Source organism: Mobula birostris, chromosome 9 (assembly GCF_030028105.1).
Source record: "Mobula birostris isolate sMobBir1 chromosome 9, sMobBir1.hap1, whole genome shotgun sequence".
Lineage (NCBI taxonomy): Eukaryota > Metazoa > Chordata > Chondrichthyes > Myliobatiformes > Myliobatidae > Mobula > Mobula birostris.
In genome coordinates, this window is record NC_092378.1 from 51,570,474 (window position 1) to 51,596,119 (window position 25,646).

Below are 25,646 nucleotides of genomic sequence, written 5' to 3' on the forward strand. Positions count from 1 at the left end.
GGAACCTACCAGCCTTCTCCTTCCCACCCTTCCCCCCACCTTCTTTATAGGGCCTCTGCCCTTTCTCCCTACAGTCCTGACGAAGGGTTCCGGCCTGAAACGTCAACCAATCTTTTCCACGGATGCTGCCCGACCTGCTGAGTTCCTCCAGCGTGTTGTGAGTGTTACTTTCTAACTGGTCACCTCTCTCTTTATCACTGATTAGCCGAATTAATTCTATTAAAATGAATATCTTACCTAAATTTATGTACCTTTTTCAAGCTGTGCCTGTTTTTATTCCTAAATCTTTTTTTGACTCTTTGGATTCAATTCTTTCTTCCTATATATGGAAGAATAAAAAACCTCATATAAATAAAGCTCACCTTCAAAATACCAAACAGAATGGAGGCTTTGCCTTACCCAATTTTTTATATTATTGGGCAGTTAATATACCAAATATTACGTTCTGGATATATTACTTTAACCATGAGGACTGCCCTACATGGGTTTCTTTGGAAGTCAATTCTGTTATGAAATTTTCCATTATCTCTTTACTTGGATCCTTGTTTCCCTTAAATCTTTAAATAAACTAACTGACATACTTTGAGGATTTGGTTACAGTTTAGAAAATGTTTTGGTTTATTGAGATCCTCCCTCTCCAAGTCCCATATTTTTTAATTGTTTTTTTAAACCATCTTTAATTGACTTACCTTATAAAGAATGGGATAGCTTGGGTACTAAACAATTTCAGGATTTGTTTGATGGAGGGAATCTCTCTTCTTTTGTGCAACTTTCAACAAAATTTAACCTTTCCAATACCCACTTTTTTCAATACTTACAGATTAGAGATTTTTTAACATCTCAACTACATACATTTCCTACAAGTCCGGATAAGAATAGATACAATTTTTAATCTGAAACCCTTTGACAACTGTTCAATATCTTACATTTATGGTCTGCTGTTGGGATCGAAAAAGTCCTCTTTAGATAAAATTAAAGGAGACTGGGAAAAGGATTTACAGATTTTCATACCTGAAGAGAGCTGGAAGATTATTTTAAAATTGATTAATTCTTCATCATTATGTGTTTGTCATTCTTTATTACAATGCAAAGTGGTACATAGAGTTCATATGTCTAAAGACAAGCTCTCTCGTTTCTATGCAGATATTTCTCCCTACTGTGATAGATGTACTAATGGAGCGGCCACACTAATTCATATGTTTTGGACATGTCCGAGCCTTGAAAAATTTTGGAAAGATGTATTTCAAACTTTTTCTGTACTTTTCAATGTTATTTTTAAGCCCAATCCTTTGACTGCCATGTTTGGTATTGTTGAGGATAGTGCAACAAAACTGAAGCCATCTAATTTGCGGTTATTGACCTTTATGTCTCTTATGGCCAGGAGGGCGATCTTGCTCAAGTGGAAGAAGGCTGCCCCGCCCACTCATGTTCAATGGCTATCTGATGTTATGTTGTGCCTTGATCTGAGAAGATTCATTGTTTGATTTCTGATTCTAAACGTGATTTTCTAATGTTATGGGGACCCTTTCTGAGTTATTTTCATAATCTTTGAACTGTTATTAAAGTATAGATCTGAGCCATTATTAATATTATTATAATATTATACGGTAAGGTATTTCTTTTTTTTCGTCTTTTTTTTTTACCAACCAGCTCATTTTGGTAGTGGGGGTAGATTTTCTTTTAATAAAATAGTTATTTTATTTTATTTCATTTCATAATTCAGTCTTTTTTTTCTACATGATTGATCTGGAATATGGAATACTGTGATCATATTACTATGATTTAAATGTACTGTAATTCATATTACTTACTTGTATCCTTATGAATTTTGTATTTATGCAATTTATATAGTATTAATAAAAATATTGAAAGAGTATACTTGTTGCTGCTTCAGTAAAGCAGCCAGCATAATCAAAGACCCACCCACCCTGGACATTCTCTCGTCTTCCCTCTCCCATCAGTCAGAAATACAAAAGCCTGAAAGCATGTCCCACCATGCTCAAGGACAGTTTCTTAATTTGATCTGTATAAACAATGTGCAGGACAAGCTTTTCACTGTATCTTGATGCACGTGACAATAATAAACCAATGCCAATGAACCAATACAACATTCCTATCAGGGCTGTGTCAATTTTTTTTTAAAAAGTCTTGGCATAGCTTTCCTACTTTCTGCAAGATGATTAAAAGCATTCAAAAATATCTTCGCCATATCAATTGGAAACCCTGCTAAATATTTCCTGAAACAAATTACCCAACCCACAGATAAAGTGAGCTTCCATTCTTACCGCTCTGCGATGAACTGGATTGCCCAGGCCGCGGGCTGCCTGCAATTTTTCAAACTCCTCATTGAGGTTTATCTGATTGATCAAGCACAATACTTTCTGAGTCAGCCCCTGATCCATCAATTCGTCTGTGAACCGTGTTGTCATAGATACAAGCTCTGAACTGTAAGGGAATTTTTAGGTTGTAATTTCAAAAGCATGATGTTTTATCCGCCGCTCGAAAAGTCACAATCACAAACAGTTAATAGCAACACAGTGTTGAAAGGTCATTCTAACCTACATAATACAACTCCTCCACGGAAAGCTGACTCTGGACATAATAAACTACGCAGCATCTAACACCCCTTTTGATTTCCTGCCTTGAAGCTGCTAATTCGTGTAGGGAAAGATTCGGGAATACTAAAATATTTCGGCAAATTCAGCCTCGTCATATGCTAGTTATACAGGACACGTAACCAGACTGTTCATGGTTGCAGGACCAAGGTGGAAAAGATTAAACTAGAGATAATAACAACAATGACCAGAAGCACTATTTGCACAGTAATTGCCAAATCTCATTTAAAGGAAGATCTAAGGCTAAATTTCCCTCTTCTTTCCATGGTTTACTGAACAGTTCTACCAGCTTCTCCAAAATCAATCAACAGAGCACCAACTCACAAAATTTAAAAACCCTTCTAAATGTAAATAAGCATGCTACAGCACTTGATCACCAGACTCTAACAAATGCAAGGTAGGGAGCATTCTGGCTGGACCACCGTCTGTGTGGAGGCTCCAATATGCAGGATTGGAAGTGGATGTAGGCTCAGCCACCTCCATCATGGGCAACACCCTCCCCACTGTAGAGGACATCTTCAAGAGATGATGCCTCATGAAGGCAGCAGCTACTACTAACACAAGACAATCTGCGGATGCTGGAAATCCAAAGCAGCACGAACAAAGTGACAGAGGAACTCAGCAGGCCAGGTAGCATCTATAGAGAAGAGTAAACAGTTGACATTTTCTCTTTTCCATAGATGCTGTCCGGCCTGCTGAGTTCCTCCTGCATCCACCTTTCAACCGGGTCATGCCCACTTTTCATTGCTACTATAATGGAGGAGATGTAGGAGTCTAAAGACCCACACTCAGTGATTTATGAACAGCTTCTTCCCCTTAGCCATCAGACTTCTAAAGGGTCCATTTTTGCACTACTAATTTTTGAAATTTCTGGACTTTCATCTCTTTGCTCTTTACCATTGCCACAGAATAATAAATTTATGGTCATATGTCAGTGACAATAAATCTGACCCTGAGTCAGCTTATGGAAAATACAGCCCCTCTGACAGAATAGAAGCCTTCGAGTGCATTGGATTCACTGTAAGAGCTGGCATGAAGTTTACTCTGGGACTCACAATGAAACACCAGAAAGAGAGATGTAGATAGCAAACCCTCACACCTCCTCAGACCTACAGCAAACAAAACTTACCCAAGTTCCAAAGTCCAGGTTTTGCCTTGTCGTGACTGTATAAGGGAACGTAATGACAGTGCCATGCATCGTTTCCCATCCCAGTACAAGAGAACAGCCACCAAACCTCGGGTCATGCCAGGGAAACGAGGTAGCTGGTGCTCACCTGCGGAAACAAGTATAGTCAAATTATAGAAATGCTCATCGGGCATCAGTAGTGATATGCAGAAAGTTGACAACTGATGGTCCACGTTATGAAAAAGATGCTGCAGGAGGATCCGAGGTCACAAAAAGAATTGATTTGTTTCACAATAAGGAACAATAAAGTAATAAAAATTAGTTTAAAAGTGACAGCTCGGCTTATATGGGTAGTCCATTACTGACAACCTTACCTCCTGACATTAATATTGATTTTAATAGCTCATTTCAAGGTTTGATATTTATGGGATTCAGTGACGTACTCCACCTTACACACTTTTACCAATTTTGATTTCTCAGGGACAACTCTATTCCTAGAGCTCTTTGTTGTTTCCATGCACAAAGAAAATGGGTACAACTTGCATATGAAGTGCAGAAATTGGTATGCAACAGTCACATACATTTACGCCACAACTTTCATAATAAAATGAGTAGTGGCCTGAAGGATTCTGCCAGATATACTCATACTCAAGGAATCAACAGGGAATACACAAAAGAAGCTTTTAAGCTGACAGACAAGATACATGTTTGACAACTTCTAGTGAAAGCAAAGTGATTATTAGGGAGGAAATTCAACACTACATTTCAGAAATTCTGATCATGCGATCTGAACATATTGATCCAGAATACGGAACTTGATGAAAGATTCAAACCATCATTAAACTCAACACCAAAAGACTGAGCCTTATGATTTGCTGCTTTCTCAACAGAGACCCAATTCATCAAATTCACATTTGTGGTCATTGATTCTGTTAACAGAGAGCCAACATAGTCCTGCATGACTTGCTTTCAATTTTAAAACATAAATCCATGCTCATGATAAGGGATGTCTATCACATTTCCCAGCAGTCTACATGCCAGCAGAGTACTCCCGGATCAAACTTCGGAAAAGTGACACCCCAAATATATTCGTAACGTTCAACATGAGGCAGTGAATAAACTGCTAATGTAGTGCCAGCTTTTACTGTCTGTCCTAAGTAGCAAAGGACTTATTTTAACGGTGAAAGCTGGGCCTTCCATGACCTGAAAGACCCACTTTAGCAACAAACCCTCGAACAATGAGCATATTCATTTCCGGTTAAGACTTGCCCACACCCTACACCAACTTGTAAAACCGTAGGTCTGAAGGCATAAGATGAATCAGCAATAATTAAGCACATACTACTGAATATAACTGAGATTTATATTTCTGATCACGCCAGTCGGAGAACCAAATTTCTTTACTCACGATAAATATGAGCTTCAATGGTACAATTACCAACTTAATGTTGAGATAAGTGTGAGAGTTGGCTGCAAAATTAGGTAAAATGAGAATCCAACTTACTTATACTTTCCTGAAAAACGGTGCGGGTGGAGGGAGAGAAAGTATGGAATAAACTGGTGGGCTGCTAACTTGACAAATGCTACTGGTAGTGCTGGAAGTCAGAAAGGCTCCCAGAATCATAACATTGATGACCTTTCATTACCAGATGCTCTTATTTCCAACAGGCAGATGTCATTCTACCTACGGCTCAAGGATGCTTTCAACATGGATAAAGGATTTTGTTGCAACTAAACTGCAAGCTTTGTACTGTACTCACTGATCAACTTCACAAAAAAAAAAGCACAAAAAAATCTGAGAGACATCTCACACAATTACGAACTGTAAATACAAGGAAAGGGTCCTGGTCTTTAGTGCAAGAAGTAGGAGAGGAAAAAGAGCACATCTCTGCTTCGCTTAGCTTTAATAGATAGGCAACTGTGGAAGGGAAGGCTGGAAGAGGTAGCAATGGCTCAATGGTAACACTCTGGCTTTCAAGGTGGAAGGTTGTGGGTTCAGGTCCCACCCTATAACAAGAACTCAAAAAGGCTAACACTCAGCTGCAGTGATGAGGAATTCCATATGAATGGAAATCCTGTATTCAATCAAATATTCAACGTGTTAGGATAAGAAAATTTAAAATGGGCAGTTATTACCAACATTGAAATAAGCTGATACATGTTCAATAATGAAACTCATCTTGAGCAGTACTTGCAGAAAAAAAAGCATTGAGCACGCAGTAGTGATGGTACGAAAGTATTCTTACACTAGCTCATAATCACAAGAGCAACCCTGTCATGCTCTCACATTCAATCTGAATTTAAAATTTAATCAGAGCTTTCTTACATTTTGACAACAAAATGCAGTGTTTAGTTAATGCATAATATCAGATGTAACTATGTAGTATTATGAGGTTAAGATGTATGAAAAGTGTGCTTGAATGGATGTCTGATAACCAAAAACTGAGAACTAAATGCACGTTGTGCCCAAACAACTGAACATCCCTTACATCTAATTTGCCAGACATGGAAAGTTAACTGTTTATCTTTCCACAAATACTACCTGTTCTGCTGTGAATTTTCAGCATTTTTATTTTGCTCATTTTCGTGAGTCACTTTCATTACAGCCCCCTCTCTTCTCATTTCCACTCTACCCAATCTGTTAATATCTTTTATAATTTTGAAACACTCTCTCATATCTCCTCCCAACCTTCTGTTCTAATGAGAACAATCCCAACCTCTATTCCATCACTTGAACCAAAATTACCCAGCCCTGGAATAATTTTAGTTGACCCTTTCTATGCTGTGTCCAGATTCTTCACACCTTTCTCAAAGTGCAAAGACCACAAATGGACACAGTACTAGGACTAAGGCTTTTGTTAATGTATATTAATAAATGTCTGTTACTGTAATGCTCCAGAAATGAGAAGAACCAGCGATTTCTAAAGGTTCACCAAAACTTATTTGTTCTTGAATTCCAGATCTGTATTTCAGAGGATTAGAACTTCATGCTTTTTTAAAAAAACTAGATTCTCAACCCGCCATTCCATTTTTCTTCATACAAAACACAACTATGTTCCTTTTATAATTGTTCCCTATGGATTACATTCCCTCTCCTTATTCATCCTCTCTAAATGTAATATCTTGCAGTTCTCAGTAAATTACAGCTGCCACCAATAAACCCATTTCATCAGCCTCTTTTCATCTCCATTATGAAGGGCACTATTGTTGTGTATTTAATATATCAGTAATATTTGAGTAATATTGTAAATATATTGTTTGATCAGCATTCATTGCTGTTTATAAAATTCATTATGGAAATATATATGAAATGCATGAATGGCATATGCCATCACACTCCACATGCATGCCTCACTTCAAGTAAAAAATAAATTAGACTCTTATTCCTGTCTCCCTGTTTCCTTCGAATTAGCTTTATGTTTTGGTGTTACAAAATATAACAATGACAGCAAGGTATTTTTAAAATGAACTTGAAACTGCTACCTACCTACATTTTCTCCCCCCATCTTTACATTTGCTTAGTTAGAAGAGTAGAAATGGCAGATAGGAGAGTGTAATGCTCCTCTTTTAGGATGTAGGAAGGCAGAGAGACCACCAGTGTCCCTGACAATTACACCTGCAAGAAGTGCATCCAGTTACAGTTTCTCACAATGTGCATTAAGGAGTTAGAGCTGGAAGTGTATGAACTCCAGATCATTCAGGAGGCTGAGCGTGTGATAGACAGGTAGTTACACCAAAGATGCAGGACACAGCAAACAGAGCGACAGTCAGAAAGAGAAAAGGGGTTAAGGAGCCAGTGCAGAGCAGCCCCATGGCCATTCCCTCAACAACTGCTGTATCACATTGGACAGCATGGGGGGTGGAATGACCTAACAGAGGAAAGTCACAGCATTTGGGTCTCTAGGACTGAGTCTGACTCTACGATTCAGAAAGGAAGGGAATCGAAGAGGCAAGCTGTGGTGACAGGGGATTCATTAGTTAGGGGAACATGATGGAGATTCTGCAGCCAAGAACAAGATTCCCAGAATATATAGTGGTGCTAGAAAATTTGTGAACCCTTTAGAATTTTCTCTACTTCTGCATAAATATGATCTAAAATGTGATCAGATCTTCACGCAAGTCCTAAAACTAGATAAAGAGAACCCAATTAAATAAATAACTTAAAAACATTATACTTGTTCATTTATTGAGAGTAATGATCCAATATTACATGTATCTGTTGGAAAAAGTATGTGAACCACTAGGATTTTCAATTCATTTGAAGGTGTTTCAATCAATGGGAAGACAATCAGGTCTGAGTGTGGGAAGCCCTGCCCTATTTTAAGGACTATCAAAGTCTGATCTTCACCACACAGGTTTTTGGAAGTGTGCCAATCCTCAATCAAAGAAGTTTTCTGAGGACCTCAGAAAAATAAGTTGTTGATGCTCAGCAGGCTGGAAAAGGACACAAACCCTCCCCAGGAGTGATTGACCAACAAAAATCACTCCAAAAGCAAAGCATGTCTCCATTCCGCCTGTAGTCCACAACGAGCTCCTTTGTTTTTGTGACATTGAAGGAGAGGTTGTTTTCTTGACACCACTGTGTCAGGGTGAAGACTTCTCTGTAGACTATCTCATTATTATTTGAGAGTAGATCAATTAATGTAGTATCATCAGCAAATTTAATTAGCGGATTGGAGCTGTGGGTGGTGACACAGTCATAGGTATACACAGAATAAAGGAGAGGGCTTAGTTCACAGCCCTGCGGGGCAGCTGTGTTGAGGGTCAGAGGGACAGAGGTGAGGGAGCCCACTCTTACCATTTGCTGGCAATCTGACAGGAAGTCCAGAACCTAGCTGCACAAGGCAGGGTGAAGGCCAAGGTCTCTGAGCTTCTTGTCGAGCCTGGATGGAACTATGGTGTTGAATGCTGAACAATAGTCCAAGAACAGCATTCTCACATAAGCATCCTTCTTCTCCAGATGTGTAAGAAAGGTGTGTAGAGCTGTGGCTATTGTGTCATCTGTTGATTGGTTACATCGGTAGGAGAAATGCAGGGGGTGCAGTGTGGGTGGTAGCATGTTGCAAATTTGCTTATTATTGAGGTGAATGTGACAGGATGCCAGTTTTTCAGCCCTGTTACCTTGGTCTTTTTAGGCACAGAAACAATGGTGGATATTTTGAAGCAGGAGGGCACTCTACACTCGGGAGAGATTAGAAATGTCTATAAATACACGTGCCCATTGTGCACGCACATCCTGAGTACCTGCCCTGGGATGCCGTCCGGTCCTGCAGCCTTGCGGCTGTTCACTCATTGGAAACACCTACGTACTTCAGCCCCAGAGATGACCAAGGTGCAGGTTGCTTCAGTGGCTCTCCTTTGGGGCTCAGTGTTGGTGACATCGAACAGAGTGCAAAAACCCCAGGGTATCATCTAAGCTTACAGGCCTCTCTTGCATTAGCTAATGTCAGTGTTCACAGGTCTACCATCAGGCAAACACTGAACAACAATGGTGTGCATGGCAGGATCGCAAGGAGAAAGCCAGTACTCTGCAAGAAGAACATTACTGCCCATCTAAAGTTTGTTAAAGATGTCTATTGAAATAATGTTCTGTAGACAGATGTGTCCAAAATAGAACATCTGTCTTAAAGGGGAAGCATTATGTTTGGCGAAAAGCAAACACTGCATTTCACCGTGAGCTGACTGTGGACTTCGGGAAGGGTAAGAGGAAGGAACACTCATAGAGGGATCAGAAGTGGAGATAGTGAGTAGATTCAAGTTCCTCGATGTCAAGATCTTTGAGGATCTAACCTGGTCCAAACATATCGATGTAGTCATAAAGAAGGCAAGATAGCAGCTATACTTTATTAGGAGTTTGAAGAGGTTCGGCATGTCAACAAATACACTCAAAAACTTCTATAGTTGTATCGTGGAGAGCATTCTGACAGGCTGCATCACCGTCTGGATGGAGGGGCTACTGCACAGGATCAAAAGAAGCTGCAGAAGGTTGTAAATCTAGTCAGCTCCATCTTGGGCACTAGCCTACAAAACATCCAGGACATCTTTAGAGAGCGGTGTCTCAGAAAGGCAGCGTCCATTATTAAGGACCTCCAGCACCCAGGGCATGCCCTTTTCTCACTGTTACCATCAGGTAGGAGATATAGAAGCCTGAAGGCACACACTTAGCGATTCAGGAACAGCTTCTTCCCCTCTGCCATCTGATTCCTAAATGGACATTGAAGCTTTGGACACGAACTCACTTTTTTTTTTAAATGTACAGTTTTTCTGTTTATGCACAATTTTAAAATCTATTCAACTCATGTAATTGATTTACTTGTTTATTTATTATTACACTTTATTTCTCTGTCTCTGGTAGATTATGTATTGCAATGAACTGCTGCTGCTAAGTTAACAAATTTCATGTCACATGCCGGTGATAATAAACCTGATTCTGATTCAGCACAATAACCTCATCCCACTTGTGAAACACGATGGTGGCAGTATCATGGTTTGGGCCTGCTTTGCTGTCTCGGGACCAGGACGGCTTGCCATCACCGACGGAACTATGAATTCTGCAAATTCTACAGGATAATGTCAGGATATCGGTCCATGAACTGAAGCTCAAGAGAAAGTGGGTCATGCAGCAAGATTTTATCCCTAAACACACAAGTCAGTCTAACAAAGAATGGCTAAAGCAGAAGAAATTCCACATTTTGGAATGGCCGAGTCAAAGTCCTGACCTTAATCCTATAGAAATGTTGTGGAAGGACCTGAAGCAAGCAGTTCACGCAAGGAAGCCCACAAACAGCGCAGAATTGAAGCAGTTTTGTAAGGGGGAATAACCTAAAATTCCTCCAAACCAGTGTCCAGGACTGATCAACAGCTACCAAAAACGTTTGGTTGAAGTTATTGCTGGACAAGGGGGTCTTACCAGTTACTGAAAGCAAAGGTTCACATACTTTTTCAAATAAATACATGTAATAGTGGATCATTTTTCTCAATAAATAAATGAAAAGTATAACTTTTTTGTGTTATTTAAATGGATTCTCTTTATCTAGTTTTAGGACTTACGTGAAGATCTGATCATATTTTAGGTCATATTTATACAGAAAAAGAGAAACCTCCATAGGGTTTACAAATTTTCTAGCACCACTGTATGTTCCCTCCAGGGTACCAGGGTCCAGGTCTCTCAAATCGAATCCTTAGCAGTCTTAAGCGGGAGGGTGAACAGCCAGAAGTCATGGTCCATGTAGGTACTAATGACATAGGTAGGAAGAGTGGCAAGGTTCTGCAAAGGGAGTTCAGGGAGTTAGCTGCCAAGTTAAAGAGCAGGTAGTCAGGGACTGTGATCTCACGATTGCGACCTGTGCCACGTGCTTGAGAGGCCAGAATAAGAAAGATTACACAGGTTAACACGTAGCTAAAAGAATTGGTGTAGGAGGGAGGGCATAAGATTTTTGGATCATTGGGTTTTCTTCCAGGAAAAGAGAAACCTGTACAAAAGAGATAGCTTGCAGCTATACTGCAAAGGGACTAATATCCGTGCAGATAGGTTTGCCAGTGCTGCACAGTGAGATTTAAACTAGAGTTGCAGGAGGATGGGAACCAGAGTGCTAGAACAGTTACCGGAGAGACTGTGGAGACAGATGTTGGCAAGACCTCAGACAAAGTCAGGAATCAAAAGTTAACCATGGCACGACGAGTGTTCTAAGCTGCATATATTTCAATGCAAGAGGTATCGTAAGAAAGGCAGATGAGCTCAGGGCATAGATCAACACCTGAGATTATCATAGTGTAGTCATTAGTAAGTCTTGGTTGCAGGAGGGGCAGGAGTGGCAGCTCAATATTCTGGGGTTCCATTATCTTAGACGCAACAGAGCAGGAGTGATTAAAGGAGAGGTGGCGTTACTAGTCAGGGAAAATTTCACAAGTGTTCAGTCACTGGAGAGCTCATCCAGTGAGGGGCTTTGGATGGAACTGAGAAACAAGAAAGTTATGACCACTTTAATAGGCTATATTCCAGACAACCCAACAGTCCAAAGGACTGAAAACAGTGATTCCCAAACGGAGCAGATACATGTACTAAGGGAATGTTAGGGGAAATAGAAGTTGTTGGGGGTGGGGGGGAGAGGGTGCAGTAAGTGGCACCCTAATTTGAGGCACGAGACCTAACCAACTGTTAGTACCGCAAGCACTTCCATAAAAAAAAAGGGATGAGGCACTGGAACACAGGAAAAAACACAGCTCGGCAATCTCATCTGTCTCATCTGACCCGACATTATTGAGGATGCATAAATTAGTTCAACAGCTCCCCCGACTCATGACATGGAATGAGTTCATGCAACTTAACAGTTGGCAATTCAAGTACACCCTCTCAACTTTTTCTACAGACCTACAGAAAACAGGTTGCGCAACGATACAGCAATGGCTGGAACCAAACGGTGAAATAGAGCCATTTGGGGAACCTGCTGACCCTGAGGATTCTTCTTGAGGTGTACAAAGTGACCTCGACTTCATGTGTGTGTTCTTTGGGGATTATGAGACCTTACGTGATTGGTCAATCGTGCGAACTGGAACAGTATAAAGGTAGCTTGTCAAACACCAGCTCTATCCTGACTAACATTCAGACTCCAATCTGAATCCTTGTCAACATAATTTTCACTGTTGTAATCATCTTCATCTTCGCCTCGCCGTTCTTTTGCGTGCCACTACTATCATTCCATCCGTGTCAATTCGCTGCCATCATCAATATTCGATAGGCATTCCCAGTTTGTGCTAATTTTTATTCATATTTAGCCCCTTTAGTGATGGATAAATACGTAAGGCGCAAGCTCTATAAGTCTGAAGGCAGTGAAGTCTTGAATTCTAATCTAAGAAGAAACAGAAGCTACAGAAAGTGCATCAAAATACAATGTTACATACCCGGAGTATGCTGTTAACCGTTCCCATCAGATCAGTGACGTTCCATATGTCTTATTAGCAATACTGTGGTATCTAATGAAGCCATAAAACCATCAAGATTGCTGGAACGCTTCTGTAAAAGACAGCCTGAAAAGGCTACTTATATTTCTCAGTTCCAGATGGTGGAAAAAAGCATTTGAAAAACGTTGCACACTCAAGTCATTTGCCAAAAAAGCTAAAAAAAAAAATGACCTTGATAGTGGTTTCATTGCTTCTTGAACACTTCCAAAATGATAGCAAAGTGCAGAAAATCTCATACAACTGGTGAAAGATTAATAGTGTTTCACAACTGTTCTCAAAATGGATAATCTATTCCTCTGAGCAATAACTCTGTAGCTCAACGTAATGATGAAATGAATGAAGACATTGAGTATCAACTGTGCACAGAACTACAAAAAAAAAACAGACTTTGGGATACAATTGGATGAGTCAACTGTGCAAGAAAACAAGGCATTGCTAACGGCATATGTACGGTTTATCAAAAATGGAAGAATTTATGAAGAGATACTCTGTCAAACGGCTGCTGCTTAAAACATTCCTTTGATCTTTCAGTCAATGGTTGAGTTTTTGCTCGAAGCCGACAACTGCTTGGGAAACAAGATTGTACTTCCACATAGAGATGTGGCATATCTTCCTAATCTGTATGACAAAATAAACATTCTAAATATGAAACCACAGGGTGAGAATTTCAATTTAATCCAGGTAAAAGTGTCCACTTTTATTGGAAAACTGGAAATATACACGCAGAACATTGGGAGAAGAATGTTCTCACAGTTTCCCTGCATGAAAAGTATGGTACTCTCTTTCCAGACGGTGATTTGCAAGAGTACTGCTTAGATTTGCAGTCACTGAAGGAGGAATTTCAGAATCAATTCAAGGATTAGAATGGACTACAAATTCTGGACTGGGCAATTAACCCATTTCTTTGCAGGGTGGAAGAGCAAGAAGTGAGCTTGAAGAAGAAATTATCGAAACTCAGAATGAAGCAGCAGCAAAAATGCTTTTCAAAAATTTTGGCTTTTGTGTTATGTGGTTACAGTCCTACGAAGCTTCCCAGTCTTTGGAGAAGATCCAAACTGCATTTCCATCCTCCTACCTTGTTGAAAGAGAGTTCAGTGCAGTGAACCACATACTCACAAAAAAACAGAAACTGCTTGGACATTGTTACGCATGGGGACATGAGGCTTTTGCTGTTGCAACTTGAACCAGATATTTCAACTCGTGCTAAAAGCCATCAAGCTCAAGGATTACATTGATATCAAAGCTGCTGTACAGCGCACAGGTACTGTGTCAGCTAGGTTTGAAGACAAATTTAAAGCAGAATAATTTTTCTCATGTTAGCACACGGTAAACATGTTTTTACACTATGGTGGCGCCAGAAAGTACATTGTGCATTAGAGGGGTGTTGGGAAGTATGAAATTGCCTCAGGGGGCAGTTGGGCTAAAAAAAAAAGTTAGAGGAACACATTTGCTGAGATCGCAGTCTGTTGCAAGAAACACAAGGTTGCTACAGTAGGTGATTTTAACTTTCTACATATTGACTCGGATTTCCATAATGTAAAAGGACTAGATGGGATAGATCATCAAATGTGTTTAAGAAAGTTTCTTTAATCAGTATGTAGAAGTCACAAGGAAAGAGCGTGCAATACTTGATCTGCTATTAGGGAATGAGACAGGGCAGGTGACAGAAGTTTGTATAGAGGAATACTTTGCATCTAGTAATCACAATGCCATTAGTTTCAAAGTAAATATGCAAAAAGATATGTATGGTCTGCAGGTTGAGATACTAAATTGGAGAATGGTCAATTTTGATGATATTAGAAATGATCTGGTAGGTGTGAACTGGGACAGGCTGTTTTCTGACAAACGAGAGTGGGAGGTTTTCAGAAGTGAAATTTTAAGAATACAAAACTTGTATATGTAGGGAAAACAACAGGAATTCTGCAGATGCTGGAAATTCAAGCAACACACATCAAAGTTGCTGGTGAACGCAGCAGGCCAGGCAGCATCTCTAGGAAGAGGCGCAGTCGACGTTTCAGGCCGAGACCCTTCGTCAGGACTAGGTCAGGATATGTAGGGAACTTTGGTTTTCAAGGGATATTGAGGCCCAGATCAATAAAAAAAAAAGGAGGTGCATGGCAACTAAAGGCAGGCAGGAACAATTGAGGTTCTTGAGGTACACAAGAATTGTAAGAGGACACTAAAGGAGGAAAACAGGAGGGCTAAGAGAAGGCATGAGGTTGCCTTAGCAGACAAGGTGAAGGGGAATCCTAAGGGATCCTACAGATATGTTAAGAGCAAAAGGATTGCAAGAGAAAAAAATCGGTCTACTGGACGATCAGAACGGTAATTCATATGTGAAGCCAAAACAGATGGGAGAGATCTTAAATATTTTACATCTGTATTTACTCAGGAGATGGAGAGAGTCTATAGAAGTGAGGCAAAGCTGCATCAGCTTCCTTGACTCTATACAGATTACAGGGGAGGGGGTCTTTTCTGTCCTGGGGCAAATCAGGGTGGCTAAATCCCCAGGGCCTGGCAGGGTGTTCCCTCAGACCCTACGGGCAACAAGTGCAGAAATTACTGGGGCCCTAGCAGAGAGATTTAGCCAACATTGTTCTGCTGTTTAAAAAAGACTAAGCAAAAACCAGGAAATTACAGGGTGGTGACCCTGACATCAGTAGTGGGAAAATTATTGGAAGGTATTCTAAGAGACTGGATATATCAAAATTTAGATATTCATGGACAGATTAAGGATAGTCAGCATAGCCTTGTACATGGTAGGTATGTCTAACCAATCTTAGAGTTTTTTTAGAGAAGTTACCAGGAAAGTGGATGAAGGACGTTGACAACATGGACTTTAGCAAAAAGTTTGACAAGGTCCCGCATGGGAGGTTGGTCAAGAAGGTTCAGTCGCTCGGTATTCAAGATTAAGTAGTAAATTGGCTTTGTACGAGAAACGAGAGTGGTAGCAGATGGTTGCCTTTCTGACAGGAGGCCTGTGACTAGTGGTGTGCCACAGGGATCGGTGCTAAGTTCGTTGTTGGTTGTCAGCTGTATCAACAATCTAGATGACCATGTGGTTAACTGGATCAGCAAATTTGCAGATGACATAAAGTTTAGGTGTGTAGTGGACAGCAAGGAAGGCTATCAAAGCTTGCAGAAGGATCCGCATCAGCTGGGAAAAAATCAGCTGAAAAATAATGCAGACATGCGTGAGATATTGCACTTTAGTAGGACCAAACAGGGTAGGTGAATGGTAAGGCACTGACGAGTGTGGTAGAACAAAGGGATCTGGAAATACAGGTCCATAATTCAATGAAAGTGGCATCACAGGTAGAGTCATAAAGAAAGCTTTGGACACATTGGTCTTCATAAATCAAAATATTGAATAAATTAGGACTTTATTCCTTATAATGTAGAAGATTGAAAGACGATTTGATAGAGGTATACAAAATTATGAGGGGTATAGGTAGGGTAAAGGTAAGCAGGCCTTTTCCACTGGAACTACAACCAAAGGTCAGGGGTTAAGGGTGACAGGTTAAAACTTTAAGAGGAAAATGACGGGAAACGTCTTCACTTAGAGGGCTGTGAGAGTGTGAAACGATCCGCCAGCACAAGTGGTATATGCAAGCTTGATTTCAACATTTAAATAAAGTTTGGATATGTACCTGGATAGTAGGAGTATGGAAGGCTATGGTCCCAGTGCAGGTTGATTGAAGCAGGCAGTTTAAGTGGATTCAGCATGGACTACATGGGCCAAAGGGCCTGGTTATGTACTAGACTTTTCTATGACCCCATTGAAGAGCAACAAAATATTCAAGTTTCAAAAAAGACACAGTGAGACAGTCCAGTATAAAAAAAGCAGCACAGCACGTTTCTTCAGAAAAGGAGACAGAGGTGATTGAGTTTTTAAAAAAAGGCAGAAAATTGAAGAAATCACAGTTTCATAAATAGTTGCAGCTGTTGATAATAATCATAAAAAAAAAGAAGAAATGGCTGGCTATGTCGGAAAGATGGGCACGTTTGATTGCTCAGCAGTCAACTGCCTCATGTATACTGAGCTAAACGAGCAGTATTTTGAATAAATGAAATTGCCAATGTGAAACAAGTGCCAGTTTTGCTGAGTGCATTGGGTTTAAAGGCATACAGTTTGCTTAGAAACTTAACTGCTCCAACCAAACCAGCCGAAATGAGCTTTTCTGATGTCATGAAAGAAATGCAGAAACATTTCAAACCAAAACCATCGCTGGTTGGAGCACACTTTCGGTTTCATAAGAAGAATCTAAAGGGGAGTCCATTTCAGCATACATGGTTGAAATGAGAAGAGAAGAAAGGTGTCCGGAGTTGTCAGAACCACTTCCTGCAGTCTCAGAGTCAATTCCTACAACCATCACGGAGGAAGCCCCAGAACTTGAGATTTTTTTTCACAGCCACAATTTGGCATCTAGAAACCAAATGGCCAGTTGAATCTGAATTTGAAATATTGATATGAAGAAAGGCACAATTAAGCAGGAAAACATGCCGAGATTTATGAGGATGCTGCCAGAACTCAATCAACAATTCAACACGGAGTATGGAGAGTGGCTAAGCAGGTTGGAACTTTATTCACCGGAGTGCAGGAGTCAGAGGATCTGATGGAGGTGTAACAAATAATGTGCATAAACAAAAGAAAATCTGCAGATGCTGGAAATCCAAACAACACACAAAAAATGCTGGAGGAACTCAGCGGGCCTGGCAGTATCTATGGAAAAAACTACAGTCAACATTTCAGGCTGAGACCCTTCGGCAGGACAACAGGAATGAAGTGCATAGATAAGGTAAATGCACAGAGTCTTTTTTCCCAGGGTTGGGGTAAACAGCAACTGGAGGGTATAGGTTTAAGGTGAGAGGGTAGAGTTAAAAGGGACTGAGATGCAATCTTTTCACTCAAAGGCTGGCGAGTATATGGAATGAGCTATCAAGTGAAGTGGTAGAGACAGGTACAATAACAACATAAGAGAAACTTGGGCAGGTACATGGATAGGAAAGGTTTAGAGCAGGGGTTCCCAACCTGGGGACCAATGAATAAAAAAAGGTTGGAATCTACCGGTTTAGAGGGATATGGGCCAAACAGAGGCAAATGAGACTAGCTTAGATGAGAAGTTTAGTTGGTATGGACCAGTTGGGCCAAAGGGCCCATTTCTCTGATGTTTGACTCTCATTCTTCAAGGGTGGCTAAAAAAGCACCCACATTCACTGAGTGAATGAATATACAGTAGAAGCCATGTTTAATAAGGAATATTCTTGGGATCAGCAGGTAGACACAAGAGCAGTTTAATACAGTGGTCCCCAACCACCAGGCCACGAGGAAACGATATGATTTGGCGATATGAAACGATATGAGTCAGCTGCACCTTTCCTCATTCCCTGTCACGCACTGTTGAACTTGAACGTAGGGTTGCCAACTGTCCCGTATTAGCCGGGACATCCCGTATATTGGGCTAAATTGGTTTGTCCCATACAGGACCGCCCTTGTCCCATATTTCCCCGCTAAGGTAGAGTATTCCTATGAAACCATTCGTAAACGGAAATGGCGTAAAGCGAAGAAGCAATTACCATTAATTTATATGGGAAAAATTTTTGAGCGTTCCCAGACCCAAAAAATGACCTACCAAATCATACATAAATCCTAAAATAACACTAATATATAGTAAAAGCAGGAATGATATGATAAGTACACAGCCTATATAAAGTAGAAATAATGTATGTACAGTGTAGATTCACAGTTTCACTAAACAGAATAGGGAAGATTAAGCCAAAACCGATTTGTAGAAAAAAACCGGCACGTACTCGCATGCGCACACAGGTGCCCGCGCAAGGTTTCATGGTCATGGTAGTCTTTCTCAGGGTAAACATAAGTGTCCCATATTTGACTGCTACTTTTGTCCCTACTTTAGGAGTGAGAAAGTTGGCAACCCTACTTGAACACCCCTCCCGCCCCCAGTTGGCCGGTCCGCAAGAATATTGTCAATATTAAACCAGTCCGCCGTGCAAAAAAGGTTGGGGACCCCTGGTTTAATTGCTGGGTAAAAGTTGCTGAACAAGTGACAAAACTTTAAGTACCTACCTGCCAGCAGCAGTTCCACTGCAGCCAGCTCCCCAATGTTAAGCAGGTCGCTCAAAATGAAAGCCTCACTGATGAGCTGATCTGGGAGCAGCCTGGTCCCTTGCTGACCTTGGATAACAATCCCCTCAACGTTGGCTTTCTTCACTTTCTCTCTGTGTTGTACATTTTTAGCCTGAGCAAAAAAAAACATGTTAAATTCATCTTCAAGGCAACATTTGAAGCAAGAATTAATTTTATTTACATTTGATCTTTTGCTCTCTTCAGCTTAGTTTGCTTCAGTTGATGTGGTCAACCTAGACCTTCATAATTCCTGTTTCCTTTTCATAGCCAATTACTTAACTATCGATCAGTGTGTCTTCATTAGCTGAAATTATTAATAAAACAGAAGAGAACTCACAGGATTCTTGAAAAGGGAAATGAAGTCTGGTTTATGTTTTTTGAGAGTAAGATCCAACAGATGAACAGCTTCTGGCTGATGCCTCCAGATCACACTCTCCACCGTCTGCCAGATGTCTTTGTATGGGCCCCACAAGCCGGCAGCTGTAACAAACAAGAGGCAAGGAATTAGTCGGTTAAAGAAGAGAGAGTACTTCATGCAACCCTCTTTCAGAAACTGCATGATATAAAGGTAGAGGTGGGCCACAGTGAGCTTCATTACATGAAAATAAACTATAAATATTATCTTCATTAAACGTGAAGGCACTGGAACTTCAAAAACAGAACATTTTCTACGTTAACAGTAATGAGATCTTCACTTAAAAGTCGCATCTCATGAAACTCAATAGATTTTGCTCATTTAAGACAAGCTTTCGGAAGAAAATAGAAAACAGAAACACAAACTACATGCAATGTTCCTATCTAGGGAAATTTGGGTCCAATTTTCATGAATCACAAGATGTCAAAAAGCAGACAGCAAGCAATATGGAACATAAATGAAACATTAGCCTTTATTGGAAGGTATGAGAGCAAAGGAGTCTGGTGTTTCCATGAAAACACATCTTCAAGACTTTCCTGAAAAGGGTTACACTCATCTGAGAGGGAATTTGAGTTTCATGAGACTGATTCCCGTCATAAAAGAGAATAAATTGAATCAAACAGAATGGGCGCAGCTGCTGTTTAGCAGATGATCACATCAAAACATGAATTTTGTTGAAAGACTCAGGAGTTGGAGGCTGAAAAGCTTCTAGCTATAAATTTAGAGCATAGTCTTAAAATAAGGAATTAAGATTTTGAAACTGGTATAAGAAAATGTTATTTAATTTTGATGGGCTGAGGAAACAGTACAGTACAAGAATAGGCCCTTTGGCTGGCCATGTCTACCCGACCCATGTACCCCCATCGAAACTAAGAGCCGCTGCCTACATGTGGTCCCTGTCCCTAGCGTCTGACACTTCCACCCGGGAATAATGATTTTGACTATCAATGCTACCTATACTCCAAAATACTTTTTTCAGATCAACTCCAAAAACAAAAAGCAATTCAAGTTTGTTCAAACTCTCTTAAAAGCAAATGCACTCAAGAAGGCAACATCCAAAGATCATCAGGTTCAAGAACTACCTCCCTTCAACCAATCGTTTCTTGAACCAACTTGCACAACTCTAATCAATGGAGTTACCAGCACTCTGACCACTTAGCTCAAATATTTACTTTTTTTTGTTCCAATTGCACTTTCTTGTAAAAATTGTTCATAATTTGTGTTTCTTGTGAATGTAGCTTGATGATGTCATGTGCCCATGATGGTGCAGCAACAAAGTTCTTCATTGCAGCTGTGCATACATATACTTGTACATTTCACAATAAACTCAACCCAGACTCCAATCCAGGCAACAAACTCGTGAACTTTATGAGTAACTCTCCAAAGCCTGCACAGCCTCCTTATATTGTGGTGACCAGAACATCATACAATATATCCAATATGGCCTAACCAAATGCTCACGCAACTGCAACATGACTTTGCAACATTTACACTCAATGCCCTGGCCAACGAAATTAAGCAGACCATACACTTCCTTCATCAAGCTGTCTGCCTGTGTTTCCACTTTCAGGAGGCTACGGATTCCAGGATCCTTCCGTACATCAATGCGCTTAAAGCCCTGCCATTTACTCTTACATTTCATCTCCCAAAATACATCACCTCACAAACGTCCAGATTAAAGACCATCTGCTATTTAAATGTCTAAATTTCTAAGTGATCTATATCCTGCTGAATCCTTTCACAACCTACCCCACCACCCACGCGTCACCAGATTGTGTGTTATGTGCAAACTTACTGATCACCCACTTTCATCCCGATCATTTATAAGTATTACAAACATCTGAAGTCCCAGCACTGATCACCATGAAACACCATTGGTTACAAAACTCATAAGAAAAACACCCCATAACTCAATCAATTCTTTGTTCAATTTTCCAATTCACCGTGGATCCTTTGCAACATAATCATGTGGGATCTTGTTAAATGCTTTACTATAGTTAATGAAGACACCATCCATTCAATCAAGTTTGAGAGACAGGACCTCCCCTGAACAAATCCATGCTTATTATACCTAACAAGTCAATGTGTTTCCAAACGTGAGCATATCCACCCCTGAAGAAACATCTCCAGTAATTTTCTCCCACTGAAAAAAGGCTCACCCAGCCTACAATTTCCTAGTTTGCTCCTGTCACATTTCTTCAAAAAAAAAGTGACATCACCTGTTGTTTAAAAGAATAAAAAGATCTCTGTCAAGGCTGCAGAAATCTCCTTTCTCCTTTGCCTTACTTGGTAATCTGGGAAATCAGACCATGGGGACTTACCCATCCTAATAAGCGGCATTTAATACTAATATTAAATAACTCCTGGACTATAAAGGAATCATTGAATATGTAGTAATGAAAAGCAGTTAATGTAGAACTCCCACGATATATTAATTAACTCCCAAAGAAATCCCAAAAGACAGCATGGACTTACTCTGAACTGGTGAAACACCTGGGTTACTTCTTATAGGATATAAAATAAATAAAAGCATTTTGAATAATCAAAAACCTATCTATTCTTTTGTAACATTTGTACTACCTTGTTTTTGAAATGAGCAAACACAACCTCACTGAAAAGAATATATAAAAAGGATAGAATGATCACAATTTATAATTGGTGTAACAAAACCCTGAGCTGCGGGAAGAAAGATAGCAATGTTATTTGAGAAGGTATTTAATTGCAACACGGGAAACTGATATCATGTTTAACAAATTTCTGCACAACTTACACCTTGTGCCTCTGGTTATTGCTTTTAAACATAGACCAGATGAAAGGAACATCCCTCCATTCCCAAATCACGGGTTCCCATACTTTTTTTTATAAACACCACGACAGGGCAAACAGTTCCACATTCAGTTGGCAAAATCTCAGATGGTGACAGCGCAGCCTACAGGAGTGAGATAGTCGAGCGGTCCCACAACCATACACTCAACATTGGCAAGACCAAAGAACTGATTGTAAACTTCAGGAAGAAGTTGGGAGAACACACACCAGTTCTCATCAGCAGTGGAAAGTGTGAGCAATTTCAAGTTCCTGGGCATTAACATCTTAGAAGATCTATCCTGGGCCCTACGCATTGACGCAATAACGAAGAAGGCATGTCAGTGGATATACTTCATTAGGAGCTTGAGGAGACTTGGTATGTCACCAAGACTCCAGCAAATTTCTACAGATGAATACACAGGATTGTAGATTTGCTAGGTCCATTATGGATTGTAGATTTGCTAGGTCCCCAACCTTCTTTGCACCACGGACCGGATTAATATTGACAATATTCTTGTGGACCGGCCAACTGGGGGGGGGGGGGGGGGGGGGGGGTGTTCAAGTAGGGTTAAACTCACCTCAACATGTCTTTTACAGTTAGGGTTGCCAACTTTCTCACTCCCAGATAAGGGAGAAAAGTAGCAGTCAAATACAGGACACTTGTGTTTACCCTGAGAAAGACTACCATGACCATGAAGCGCATACGTGTGCCGATTTTTTTCTACAGATCGGTTTTGGTTTAATCTTCCTGACTACACTGTACATACATTATTTCTACTTTATATAGGCTGTGTATTTATCATATCATTCCTGCTTTTATTGTATGTTAGTGTTACTTTAAGTTTTATGTGTTATTTGGTATGATTTGGTAGGTTATTTTTTGGGTCTGGGAACGCTCAAAAATTTTTCCCATATAAATTAATGGTAATTGCTTCTTCGCTTTACGCCATTTCGGCACAAAAGGTTTCACAGGAACGCTCTACCTTAGCAGGGAAAATATGGGACAAGAGCGGTCCCGTATGGGACAAACCAATTTAGCCCAATGTACGGGATGTCCAGCAAATACAGGACAGTTAGCAACCCTATGTTCAAGTTCAACAGTGTGTGACAGGGAATGAGGAAAGGTGCAGCTGACTCGTATTGTTTCCTCGCGGCCCGGTAGCACATGCTTTGCGGGCCGGTGGTTTGGGACCGCTGCATTATGGGCACAAGCCACTCCACCAGCAAGGACATCATTAAAAGGCTCTGCCTCAAGAAGGTGGCATTCATCATTAAGGATCCTCACCATCCAGGACATGCCCTTCTCACACTACTACCATCAGGGATGGGATAATGAAAACACACACTCAACATTTTAGGAATAGCTTCTTCCTCTCCAACATCAAATGTCTGAATGGTCCATGAACACTCCCTCACTATTTGGTTCTGTTTGCACTTTTTATATTTGTTATTGCAATTTAAAGTAACTTATTACGCATTGCAATGTACTGCTGCTGCACAATAACAAATTTCACAACATATGTTAGTGATAAGAAACCTGATTCTTATTCTGGAATCACAAAGTTCATTTGTAAGCTTTTGGAGAGCATTAAATATAACAGTAAATCAAAGGACTAGCAAGATTTTTCCTACATTTACCCCAGATCAAATTCTTGACTATCCTCGAAGCTGTTTGGCTTAACAGAGATCTAACATGCAAGTCGCATATGCGGGCAACTGACGGAAGCACCCAAACAGAAGCAGACATGTTCCTCAACTTGGGGACAAAGAAAATGATAGTGAAATATAGTTTACTTTGTCATATCTGGGAAATTGCTGCTTGATCTTTGTAGGAACAATTATTTTTAGTTTCCATGGATCAGAGAGAGCTCTAGCATATGAGCCCACAAGTAGGAATTGTAAGAAAATCTGTCCCTTTTCCAGTGTTTCCAACTTTTTTTAAGTTCAAAGTTGAAAGTAAATTTGTCATTAAAGTACATATATTACACCATATACTACCCTGTGCTTCATTTTCTTGTGGGCATTCACAATAGAACAAAGAAATACAACAGAATCAATGAAAACTACACACAAAGACTGAAAAGAACCAATGTGTAAAAGAAAACTGCAAATACAAAAAAACAAACAGTAACAATAGTAAATAAATAAATAACACTGAGAACATGATTTGTAGACCCCTTGAAAGTGAGTCTATAGATAGTGGAATCAGTTCAGTGTTGGGATGAGCAAAGTTATCCAAACCGGTTTAGGACCCTGAAGGGTAACAACTGTCCCTGAACCTGGTAGTGTGGTATCTAAGGCTCCAAAACTCCTTCCTGATGGCAGCAGTGAGAGGAGAGCTTGACCTGGATCATGGTGGAGTTTAAGTACATTTATCCAAGCCACACAAATTCAAATTTAGTTTGAGTGTAGCCATCTAACAGACTCACAAGCCTACTGAACACATTTTGCGCGAGGATTTAATCTATTATGGCTGCAAAGTTTTTGGAGAAATCCAATTGCACTGTTTCAACATCTCTTATTTTATGAAAAGCAGCACATTTGAAATGTCAAAATTATTGCTGTCATACTCTTATATGGAAAAGGATGCAGAAGATGTACACAGGTAATATCCAATCCTCTGCAGAATTGTCTATGTTAAGATTCAATCTTTCCTCAGATAACGCAGGGTTAGAGGATGCCCACAGAAACATTACCAATTCTAATGAAAGATAGTGCTTGAAATGTCAACACTTTGCCATTTTTATAGATGTTGTCTAAATTGTTGTTTGCAGTACCAGCTTAGACACAAAATTTGTCACATTGTAATTACAAATGCCTGACACTTGAAAGGTCACAGATAAAAATTGTTAAAGCCCACAGATGACTTGACATCGTCAACATTTTGTATTCAGTGAAGCAAACACCACCTCTTTGGAATCAATGCACACCTACACAGGTAATGTCCAATTAAAAAAAAGCAGACCCATTGCATGGACCACAGATTTCAGATTGTGACAAGATCAGCCCCACAATTCCTTCAGGTTGATGATTGTGCTTCATAAATTTAAGAGCTGAATTACAAATTATAAATTTTAATAAGAGAAATACCTTTCTGCTTGAATAAGCATTGCTCCTAAAAGACATAGGGTAAATATATTGTGGATAATTGTCTCCCAGGTACACACATCCTGTGCTTGATTCCATTCATCACCCCAACATCCTGCACACACCTCCCCTTCGCTCTTGACATTGCTCATGTCCTGATTTCTACATTTACCTCTGTGGATTTCATGCAATCGCTCCCCAATAAACTAAAACTAATTTCCCCTACACTATATCCCTTCACTCCTGTCTGCTCTCAGTTAGCTCTCCCTCCTCTCTCCAACCTAAATAAACTTCACATACCTCCTCTCTATCTGCATCACTTCTCGATGACCTCTTCCATCCTTTCCATTCAGGCCACCCAGTCTCAGTTCCTCCTCTTCAGCCCACCACCACCATTTTTTTTTTACATTTCATCCTCATGTGCTCCCTGTGCCTCATCCAACTCTTCCTCCAGCCTCCCACTGACCTACACCCATGGACCCTCCCTGG

At 40.2% G+C, this 25,646-nt stretch overlaps 1 protein-coding gene across 1 annotated transcript in view; it reads right to left on the reverse strand.

Annotated features, from left to right (window-relative positions):
- Positions 1-25,646, reverse strand: part of nup205 (nucleoporin 205) — a 127,444-nt gene that overhangs the window by 99,851 nt on the left and 1,947 nt on the right. The window contains exons 2-5 of the mRNA XM_072268030.1: positions 19,188-19,330; positions 18,791-18,962; positions 3,745-3,889; positions 2,286-2,445 (exon numbers count right to left, since the gene is read on the reverse strand). Coding sequence (XP_072124131.1) covers positions 2,286-2,445; positions 3,745-3,889; positions 18,791-18,962; positions 19,188-19,330 — 620 coding nt within the window. The remainder of the gene's footprint in view (positions 1-2,285; positions 2,446-3,744; positions 3,890-18,790; positions 18,963-19,187; positions 19,331-25,646) is intronic.